This window comes from Cibotium barometz, chromosome 31, assembly GCF_041138505.1.
Source record: "Cibotium barometz isolate CiBa-2024 chromosome 31, ASM4113850v1, whole genome shotgun sequence".
Classification (NCBI taxonomy): domain Eukaryota; kingdom Viridiplantae; phylum Streptophyta; class Polypodiopsida; order Cyatheales; family Cibotiaceae; genus Cibotium; species Cibotium barometz.
Genome location: NC_141076.1, coordinates 40,146,113 through 40,157,865, shown reverse-complemented (window position 1 = coordinate 40,157,865; position 11,753 = coordinate 40,146,113). Strand labels below are relative to the sequence as shown.

Genomic DNA, 11,753 nt, shown 5'->3' with positions numbered 1-11,753 from the left:
AAAGCACACATAAAGAAGCAAGCATCAATAGGTATCTTTCATTTAACATGTATATCTTACCAATACAGCCATAGCTTTATCATTTAGCATAACATGCATACTTTTTGTTCTAGAAGTGGCCTATAAAAAATAAAGATTAGGATAATGTCTTAATGTATTCAAACAAGTGTCATTGATCATGCATAAATATGCAAGCAACTTAAGCCTTTAATATGTAAGTCAAATATCTTACCAACTTATTTTAAGGAAGTGATTGTTGCATAACATGTCAAGATCAGTCAAATATCCTTTTTCCTTTGTACATTCACATGGTTCAAAGTCATAGTGTTAGGATAGTAAATGGCTTAAGGATATCTAAAAAGAACATAAGATGTTAAGGCAAATCTTGTTTCCTTTGTACATTCACATTGTTGAATGTCATATTGTAAGGATAGTAAATGCATTAAGCATATCTAAAAAAAATATAACAAAGTGAACATCACAAGAAATCACCAAGGATGGTAATCTCTCTCATCCATGGATACATGGTGATTCCTCGCTCTCAGTAAAGTGAACATCACGAGAAATCCCCAAGGAATATGGCTCCGAATCCCATAATCCATAATCTTTGGAATGAGAGCTATATCCAAGGAATTTTCACTTTCTAGACTTGGAATCGAATTTGGATCTTTCGGAATCAGTGATATTGACATAGGCATCACAACCAAAAACCCTGAAATGACAGACATAAGGTTTATGTCTAGTAAAAGTCTCCCTTGGAGTGATATGAGAAAACACCTTTGTAGGATAATGGATGATGATCATGTAAATAAGAGTGCTCACAGTGTCTCCCCAAAAATAGGCAGAAAGATAAAGAATGGTACGGGCCATCTCCTAAACACTCATGTTCTTGCATTTTAACCGCACCGTTCTACTGAAAAGTTTCAGGTGTAGAAAATTGATGGCTTATACCTTTCTGTGAGAGAAAATTATGGAAGGCTTTGGAGATGGATTCTCTTCCATTGTGAGAGGGAACGTGTCGAACCTTCCTTATGGTTGCAATCTCAACAAAACTCATCCACTCTTGGAAGGGGGAGATAGCTTGAGTTTTTTAAGCCAAGAGATAAATCCAAACTTTCCATGAGTAATCATGAATAATAGGCATAAATTACTTGGCTCATCCTTGGATAGTAGTCCACATGGGGACGCACATGTCCACATGATTAAGATCTAGAATATGAGAATCTCAATGAGTTGCCTCATGAGGGAAGGTGTCTTAGTGTTGCTTGCCATGAAGACAAGCCCACACAAGTGGAGTGGGAGGGTTTCAGTGGTGATGGAACACCCACTATAAGAGGATGATGGTATAGCCACATGACATAGTGAGAAAGTAGTGAGATATTCATGGTGGGCTGCATGCAAAAGGGATCCCATAATCTATAAGCTTTGTTTTGAGAGCTATATCCAACTTTCTAGACTTGCGATCAAATTTGGATCTTTTAGAATCAGGGATATGAACATAGGCATCACAACCAAAAACCCTGAAATGAGAGACACAAGGTTTATGTCCAGTAGAAGCCTCCCTTGGAGTGATATGAGAAAACACCTTTGTAGGATAATGGATGATGATGTAAACAATAGTGCTCACAGTGTCTCCCCAGAAATAGGGAGAAAGATAAAGAATGGTATGGGCCATCTCATAAACACTCATGTTCTTGCATTTTAACCACACCATTCCAATGAGGAGTTTGAGGTGTGGAAAATTGATGGCTTATACCTTTCTGTGAGAGAAAATTATGAAAGGCTTTGGAGATTGATTCTCTTCCATTGTCAGAGCAGACTTGTCGAACCTTCCTTGTGGTTGCACCCTCGACCAAACTCACCCACTCTTGGAAGGGGGAGATAGCTTGAGATTTTTAAGCCAAGAGATAAATCCAAACTTTCAATGAGCAATCATCAATAATAAGCATAAATTACTTGGCCCCTCCTTGGATAGTATTTTTCTTCATAAACTTACATTTCTGTTTTTCAAAATTGGTTTAAAAAATCCCTCTTGTAAATGTAATTATGTAACTTTTTTAAACTAATATACTCCTCATGATGAACTCACGTGCTACACTTACATATTTCCCCCCCCCCCACCCCCCCACCCCCGCGGTGCCCGGAGAGTGCAAAACACTCATTCCGAAGGTATTTATGGAGAGGTTGGAGATATTGAGAAATACATTAAAGATACTCGTATCATGACAAAGGAAAAGGAGAGAAAGTTTGCTAGGTGTAACATGATGATGGTAAGTGCATCCGACTGGATTTATAAACTATCACCTTTTTATATTTATCTTGGTTTTAAAATAATATTCTTTGAATTTTAGGAAAAACAAGGAAGTGGGAAACTTCTTACAAAAAGAATACAGTGTTCTCCTTAAACTCTTTGCCTAGCACTGCATAGCTTTACTTCTCTTTTCTTTTTTTATTTGCTGAAATTTCATAATAAAACTACTGTCTTAAGCACTTGTGGTATAATTTTGTGATGCATATTTAGGGTGTGTATTTAGTATGAAGATCCTCAAGGAAAATAAGGATACCGGCAACATGCAATGACATAGATGGTGATAAGATGAGTGCATGTAACTTGTATAAGATGGTTTTGATTATTTAGATTCTTACCTTTATATTCTTTAGGTCTCTTGTAAAATATCTCTCTGTTCTTGATTTCTTAAACATGAAGAGACATCTCAAGACAAACCAAAACACCAAGACAAGGTATTTAACGGTTTATTACATCATTAAAGCTAGTAGTATAGCTCAAATTAAAGCTTTATTTCTTCATGACTGTACATTGTTTTATAATGATCTTGCCTTCCTTCAATTGTGTTGGCCGTGTTATATTCAAAAGTGGCCATGGTTGACTTGGAGCTGGAAGAAATGGAGGCGATTGTTGCAGACCTTTCTTCGAGAATGGCTTATACAAACTATTAAATCAAACTAGACTTTATCTTCCTTCGATAAGAACGTTCTACTTTTGGATAGTCTTTCTTTTTCCTCTATCAAGTCGTGGGTCGATCATATCAAGATAAATCTATAGGTTCAGTTTGGAAGCCTTTAATGGAATATGGATGCTCTTTATTTTACATTTTACATTGCTTCTTGTTGGTCTTTATTATGATGCAGCACTTATTTGACCTACTCTTATTTGAAACGTAGTACATTCTTCATCCCATAAGGGACTACCTTGGGCTCAAAACTTGAGAATTAGTTGTCAGAGGCAAGTTTCTAAAACAAGAGTATGATCATTTTGAGGTACACTCAACTTTGAGCATATAACTCACTTTGGTAGAGTTACTTAAGCATGTGATGCATATTGCTTCAGAAAGTTATCAATATTTGTAACGGTGAGTTGCGTGTGTATAAGGCTTGCTATACAGCCCCTTTTAACATACTTGTCTTTACCTCATAGATTTTGGTATAGCAATGCCATGTTTGTAGGTCATGGTCATGGTCATGAAACTGAAGAGAAATGTATTGCAACTGGAACCGAAGAATAGAAACAAAAACTCACCACACCCGACTTGAGCGAGAAGCTGGGTGGTCGGCCAAAAAACAGCAGCACGAAGGCAGGCGTTGGTAAGAAGCTGATATGGCCTGCAAGAATGTGTTAAGCCTGCAAGAGGCCGGGCTGTCCAGGAGCTTGCAGTCGGCTTACCAGAAGATGGAAAAGATCGGCGAGGGCACCTATGGCGAGGTGTTCAGAGCTAAGAACAAATCGACGGGAGAGATCGTGGCGGTGAAGAAACTGAAGACTTCTGAAAATGATGATGATGTCGGCTTCCCTTTGAACGCCATCCGGGAGATAAAACTCTTGCAGGCGCTGAAACACCCCAACGTTATCACGCTCAAATAGGTGTTGGTGGAGACAGGATCGTCCCCAGTAGGGCTTGGCCTGCAAGGCGCCGTGTGCGTGTTGTCGGAATACATGCAGCATGACCTGGCAGGCTTGTTAGGTCAGACGTAGTAACTTATACAAACATGCATGATGGGCTAATTTCTCTCGAAACCGCACTACATTCCTTTGATACGTCGATGATGGGAAGTGGTCTTCTGTGTGTGTTTTTATTTCTAATTCCTTTGCTGATGATGATGCCCCAGGACGTGTGAGGTTCCACGAAGCAGAGGTGAAGTGCTGCATGAAGCAGTTGCTAATGGGGCTCCATTTTTGTCACCTCAAAAAAGTCCTGCACAGGGACATCAAAACCTCCAACATACTCGTCAACAACAAGGGCATCTTGAAGCTGGCGGACTTCGGACTGGCGAGGTCATTCGCAGACACGGTCACACTTCCGTTTGACTTGCAAGGCGTGCAGCCGGGCGGTGCTATGATGAGCAACGAAGTAGTCACCCTCTGGTACAGGCCTCCAGAGCTACTCTTGGGCTCAACGCAGTATGGAGCAGCGGTGGACATGTGGTCGGTGGGGTGCGTGCTCGGAGAGCTTCTGCTGCGAAGGCCCATGCTCCCTGGCAGAACTGAAGCTGAGCAGATTGTTCTCATTTATAAGCTGTGTGGGTCTCCAGACGAAGTCAGCTGGCCAGGCGTGACACAGCTTCCTTTGTATGCAAACTACGCACAGCCAAGCAATACCAACCTCTGCAAGAGCAGAATCAAAGAGATGCTCGGGTGTTTCGGACGTCACACGGTGGATCTCCTTCAACGCTTTCTCACGCTTGATCCTCGCCACCGGATCACTGCGACGGAAGCCCTGGACGCCGACTATTTTTGGACCGAACCTCTCCCTTGTTCTCCCAGCGACCTCCGGCCTAGGTTCGACCACCAAGCGTCTCATCAACTGTAGCAGCAGCAGCAGCAGCAAAGGCATCCCCTTCTTTAAGAGGACAGTGCATGTGCGTTTAAACACTAGTATTCTCACGCTAGTCTTCATGTTTGAGCACTTTCGGTCTCATGCTGTGATGAAATTCACCTACATACTCCATCATAATTTAATCATTAATTTTCTGATATAGGGATATTTTTGAAGTTAACATATGTTTAATTTTCTTATGATGCCTTGGGTCCTTTGCTAAGGCAATGCATTATTGATTATCAAAGATGAGGCTGAAAGAAACATGTTGAGACAACTCTGATTCGTAAGTAAAGTAAGTCCATTTGTTATAGAGTAGCAAACTTGACCTTGATTAAATTCAAGTCTAATATTGAACTCCTTTTCTTTGATTCTTACATTAAAATGGCTCCTCCTCCAACCATGCTAGAAACCAAAACTAGTGAGGTGTAGAATATAGATCAACCCGAGACCTGCCTTGGATGATGGGTGTAATTCTAGGTGTAGCTCCCTCCCCTCGATCTTGAGTATGGTCATGCATATATTCTTTATATGGTGAACATACCTTAACAACAACCTTTTGAATGCTCTTAAATGAGAAGAGTCTAGTATATGGATAAGTCAAAAGAGGATGATGGAAGCAAAAAAGATATGTGGGGTGCAGATTGTTTGCTATCTTTGGAGGGTTTGTCAATAGAGTATTGTTTCCATACACTTGTTTAAGAGTACAGTTCATGTGCAAACACTAGCATTCTCACTCTAGTCTTCATGTTTGAGAACTTTGGGTATCATGTTGTGATGAAATTCACCTACATACTCCATCATAATTTAATCATTAATTTTCTGAAGGCAATGCATAATTGATTATCAAAGATGAAGGGTGAAACAAACATGTTGAGACAACTCTGATTCATAGAGTAAGTACCTTTGTTATAGTAGAAAACTTGACCTCGATTAAATTCAAGTCTAATATTGAACTTCTTTTCCTTGATTCTTACATTAAAATGGCTTCTCTCTAGAATATAGATCAACTCAAGACCTGTCTTTGATGATGGGTGTAATTCTAGGTGTATCGTGCTCCCCACGATCTTGAGTATGGTGATGCATATATTCTTTATATGGTGAACATACCTTAACAAGCTTTTAAATGCTCTTAAATGAGAAGAGTCTGGTCTATGGATAAGTCAAAAGAGGATGATGGAAGCAAAAAAGATATGTGGGGTGCAGATTGTCCCAAAGGTACCCAAAACGAAACATAGTGAGGTGTAGAATATAGATCAAAATGGCTCCTCCAACCATGCTAAAAATCCAAAACGAATGATGTGTAGAATATAGATCAACCCGAGACCTACCTTGGATGATGGGTGTAATTCTAGGTGTAGTTCACTCCCCTCGATCTTGAGTATGGTGATGTATATATTCTTTAAATGGTGAACATACCTTAATAACAACCTTTTGAATGCTCTTCAATGAGTCTATGGATAAGACAAAATAGAACAATGGAAGAAAAAAAGATATGTGGGGTGCAGATTACATGTTATCTTTATAGGGTATGTCAATAGAGTACTATTTCCATATATTCAAACTAGAGTGAAGATATTGGCAACATCCGCATAGGAAGTTTGTTCAAAGGTACCAAAAAAAAAAGATAGTTTTAGCTTGCACTCGACATAGGAGACTATTTGAGGATCTTTATCAAAAAGTAACAAAAAAGGTAGTTTTAGCTTGCACTCAAATCTTTACGACACATTTGTGTTGTTTTTAATGCAAATCATACTAACTACAAAGTCGTGAAAATTTTAAACTCCCAAACTAATGCTACATTATGAGTGGTTCCCATACATCTTGAATAGATAAATGAGAGTTTAGTTTCTGGCTCGAGTCGGGGACACAAGTGTATTGCATTTCATCAAGGTATTTTTGCCACATTTGTATTGATGCAACTGAGCATATAATGATAAAGGTTATGTTTATACATGTTGACCAATTTTTTTTGTGGGACCAATATTAAGTATGTGTATTACCTTAAAACTGTCTTTACATCTAGACCCATTTCAACAAGATTTCCCTCTTGAACACACCACCCTTTAGTCATAAACCTTTACTTGCCTACATTCGAAAGATTACATAACAGATTTCATCTATCTTCCTCCCTTACAAAATCAGACTGTCCCGAAGAGATTTGGTAGCCCAACTGAATGCAGGTTCCATCATGGCTTCAGTAGTGCATCCTCTAGGGATTTGCTTCTCCAACACTTCCCCCCTTTTTTGACCAAAATTTGATTGTAGGTCTTGTCCCAACAGGGTTCTCTATGAATGCCAAAAATGTGTAATCCACCTACTTTTCCTTGAGATACCATCTTGTAGTTTTAGGACCAAATTTAACATGTTTGGGCTTCAAATTCAGAACACAGCAGACCTGCATCATATCAATCATGAGTTAGGTTTCCCTAGTATGCATGACAGTCCCCAAAAAGGTAAAGAAATCAAGTGATGTCATTCTATAGTCTTTGAATTAACTAGCCCGTCCCATCTTTGTGTCCAGCTTGTTCACACAGACTACATTCCAGCACATGTACACACTCTTATGCATCAATTCTGTCACATCCAATCAAAGAGAAGATCCATTCTAAAACACAATGCAATTCCTAGTAGTCCAAATTTCCCACAAGCAGCAGGTTATTATAATACTAGACAATATATCTCCAACCCCATCATTAGGTGTCCATTTTTCCATAATCCGGTCTCCCCAATGTCCCTGAATCCCTATACAATGTTTATCCCACTTGCCAATTTTTCCCCATGCTCCTCTAATAGCTGGGCAATCCCAAAATGCAGTTTCCCGTCCTCCAAGGTAGTTCTACATCTAGGGCAAAACCCACTAGTGAAGTTTTTTTGCATTAACTTAATCCCAATGGGCAAGGCCCACATACATACTCTACAGAAGAAAACCTGAAACATGACAAGGATAAAAAATTCCCACAAGTCTTTCCATCTTCAACTAACCCTCTAGATTCTATTGCAATATTCAACATTAATTTCTCCCTTTCTTAGCTCTATATACAGATCCTTAGTTTTAAAATCCTGTGATGGAGATGAAAACACGCCCTTTGTTTTAATCACTATAAATGATAAGATGTGTCTTTGGATTTTTAAACAACCGTAGTGTTGTGATATTAAACAGCTAGAGTATTCCTTACTTTGTTCGTAGCGACTATGAAAGTGCTTGTTGGTCAGTACAGACACATGACCGTGTGCCTGAGTTTTAACAAGCCGCCAATTTATGTTTCACAAGATTTGTGAGTTATGTAACATTTACTCAGTGCCAGTACATCTCTTATTGTTGGTAGAGATGTCTAGGCTAGTTAGCTTTAAATATTTGTATAATCTTAAGCTATGGGTTCGTAGTAATCCTAGGCTAAGTGTGATGGTACCGAATCTAGCCACATCTTAATCGTACAACTTAATCCAAGAAAACATAAAAACTCACTTAATCATGATATTTCTACTTAGCCATACAACCAAATCAACCATCTCAAATAGAAAACAAGCATGCATGCCATATCCAAGTATCTTATCACATAAGCAAAGAATCATGTAATCTCAAACAAACATTCACATAATATAAATCTCTATCAATTAAAGCATAACATCTCAATCAATCACCATGTATTTGTCTATCTCAAAGACTCTGTTATCATTACCATGCTTGATAACGTGGTTAGTCACATAATGACCAAAATCTAGCCAATCTAGGGCTTTCTCTGATGCCCGTCCACCGAACCTCCACATTGGACATCACGGCTATCCCGGGTACGCCTCTTTCTAAATCTCGACCCCCAAGCGTCTCATCAACTGTAATAGCAGCAATAGAGTCAATAGGCACATCCCCTTCTTTAAGAGGAGAGTTCATGTGCAAAAACTAGTATTCTCACTCTAGTGTTCATGTTTGAGCACTTTGGGTCTCATGTTGTGATAAAATTCACCTTCATACTGCATCACAATTTAATCTTTAATTTTCTGATATAGAAATATTTTTGAATTTCTTATGAATGCCTTGGGTCCTTTGCTTAGGCAATGCAAACTTGACCTTGATTAAATTCAAGTCTAATATTGAACACCTTTTCTTTGATTCTTACATTAAAATGCCTCCTTCTCCAACCATGCTAAGAAACCAAAACTAGTGAGGTGTCGAATATAGATCAACCCGAGACCTGCCTTGGATGATGGGTGTAATTCTATGTGTAGCTCGCTCCCCTCGATCTTGAGTATGGTCATTCATATATACTTTATATGCATAACATACCTTAACAACATTTTGAATGCTCTTAAATGAGAAGAGTCTAGTATATGGATAAGTCAAAAGAGGATGATGGAAGAAAAAAAGACATGTGGGGTGCAGATTGTGTGCTATCTTTGGAGGGTATGTCAATAGAGTATTGTTTCCATATACTCAAACTAGAGTGAAGATATTGGCAATATCCACCTAGGAAGTTTGCCCAAAGGTACCCAAAAAGAAATATAGTTTTAGCTTACACTCGATATAGTAGACTATTTGAGAATCTTTATCTAAAGGTAACAAAAAAGGTAGTTTTAGCTTGTACTCAAATCTTTACAACATATCTGTGCTGCTTTTAATCCAAATAATACTAACTACAAATTTGAGAAAATTTTAAACTCCTAAATTATAACTACATTATAATTGGTTCCTATACATATTGAATAGATAAATGAGAGTTTAGTTTCTAGCTTAAGTCAGGACCACAAGTGGATTGTATATCATCATGGCATTTTCGCCACATTGGTATTGATGCAACTGACCATATAATGATGATGGTTATGTTTATACATGTTGATCAATTTCTAAAGGTGATAGCTTTTATAGATGTTGACCAATTTATAAAGCCTCAATACAATAGAATGAGAACATAGATGTGCAAACTAGAGATGGAAGTGAGAGAGGAGCCATGGGCAAATTTGTGATTTGGTGGGGTTTACGCGGCTATTTATGTGGTATATGCGGGTCTATACTCACGTCTATAGGTGCATCTATAAGCACGTCTATACTGATATAGACGCGCTTATAGATGCACATATAGACTGCCTATAGATGCGAGTATAGACGCGCTTTGTTAAAGAAAAATCGAATAATCCTACCTACGTCGATACTGCAACTATTTTCGCTTCCCTCCCCTCTGCTCCCTGTGTCATGATGACTGCACCTCACCCTTTGTCCTCTCCTCCACAAAGTCTCCTCCCAAGTCTCCTCCCAAGTCTCCTCCTAAGGACGATTCCTCACAAGGTAATCTCTATCCCACTCCCACCTCTTCATATATTCATGGTTTTTGAATGGTATGTTTAGAATTAGGCCGGTTTATGATTGGTATTCTCTTCACTCTCTCTTTCTCTCTCTCTGATGCATAAGCTTCTTATGTTTAAAATTTTTGAATGGTATTCTCTTCTCTCTCTGTCTCTCTCTCTCTCTTTGCATAAGAGGCTTATACTTAAACCTCCTTATGCATATAAGGCTTAAACCTCCTTGTGTATCCATGCTATTCACACTTTTAGGGTTTTGTATTACTAATTCTTTTCTCAACCTTTTTGTTTTGTTTTATAGGTCTTATAATCCTCTCTTTCAACTTCACCAAAAAGAGGTAAATGCTTTTCTCTCTTTCCTCTCTTTTCGATTTTGTATGTATACATTAGGTTCTTAGGGCTTTTGTATGTATGCATTACTAATCCTTTCCTCACCCTTTTGTAGGTTTTGTAGGTCTTCTAATCTTCTCTTTTAATATCACCAAAAAGAGGTAAGTGCTTTCCTATCTTTCCTCTCTTTCCTATCTTTTTATCATCTCTTTCCTCTATTTTTATCTACCAAAAAGAGGGGTTTTGTTTTGTAGGTCCTCTATGCATTAAGCTCTATTTGTCGAGCTTAATTCATAGATTAAGCTCTATGCATGCATTCATAATGCATAGAGATCTATGCATAGATTAAGCTCTATGCATGGATTGAGCTTAACCTTTTTGATTTTGTATGTATGCATTACCATCTATTTATTGCATAAACTTCTTAGAAATTTTGATTTGCATTCCTTTCCTCATCCTTTTGTTGGTTTTGTAGGTCTTCTAATCTTCTCTTTCAACATCACCAAAAAGAAGTAAGTGCTTTCCTATCTTTCCTCTCTTTACTATCTTTTTATCCTCTCGTTTCTCTATTTTTATCTACCAAAAAGAGGGGTTTTATTTTGTAGGTCCTCTATTGATAGAGCTTAATCTATTAATAGAGCTCTAATCATAGAGCTTAATCTGTGAATAGAGCTCTAATCATAGAGCTTAATCTGTGCATTAAGCTCTATTTGTAGAGCTTAATGCATAGATTAAGCTCTATGCATGCATTCATAATGCATAGAGATCTATGCATAGATTAAGCTCTATGCATGCATTAAGCTCTATGCATAGATCTTAATCTTTTCGATTTTATATGTATGCATTAGGTTCTTAGGGCTTTTGTATGTATGCATTACTAATCCTTTCCTCACCCTTTTATTGGTGTTTTAGGTCTTCTAATCTTCTATTTCAACATCACCAAAAGAGGTAAGTGCTTTCCTATTTTTCCTCTGTTTCCTATCTTTTTATCCTCTCTTTCCTCTATTTTTATAAACCAAAAAGAGAGGTTTTATTTTGAAGGTCCTCTATGCATAGAGCTTAATCTACGAATAGAAGTCTAATCATAGAGCTTAATCTATGCATTAAGCTCTATTCGTAGAGCTTAATGCATAGAATAAGCTCTATGCATGCATTCATAATGCAAAGAGATCTATGCATAGATTAATCTCTATGCATAGACCTCTATGCATGCATTAAGCTCTATGCATAGAGTTTTATGCGTGCATAGAGCTTAATCTATGCATGCATTAAGCTCTATGCAGGCATGCTTAATGC

At 38.1% G+C, this 11,753-nt stretch overlaps 1 protein-coding gene across 1 annotated transcript; it reads left to right on the top strand.

Annotated features, from left to right (window-relative positions):
• The first annotated feature begins 3,616 nt into the window (after positions 1-3,616).
• LOC147620855 (cyclin-dependent kinase C-2-like) lies at positions 3,617-4,826 on the top strand. The gene is made up of 3 exons (XM_086825361.1): positions 3,617-3,799; positions 3,881-3,980; positions 4,126-4,826. Exons 1-3 carry the CDS (start codon positions 3,617-3,619, stop codon positions 4,824-4,826), a joined length of 984 nt encoding a protein of 327 aa, XP_086681487.1.
• The last annotated feature ends 6,927 nt before the right edge of the window (positions 4,827-11,753 follow it).

Bases quoted from the DNA above. Each gene is read 5' to 3' on its own strand.
- LOC147620855 (XM_086825361.1), top strand. From the start codon at position 3,617: ATGGCCTGCAAGAATGTGTTAAGCCTGCAAGAGGCCGGGCTGTCCAGG. The intron at 3,800-3,880 runs GTCGGCTTCCCT...ACGCTCAAATAG, and splicing joins CTTCTGAAAATGATGATGAT to GTGTTGGTGGAGACAGGATC. The intron at 3,981-4,125 runs GTCAGACGTAGT...ATGATGCCCCAG, and splicing joins TGACCTGGCAGGCTTGTTAG to GACGTGTGAGGTTCCACGAA.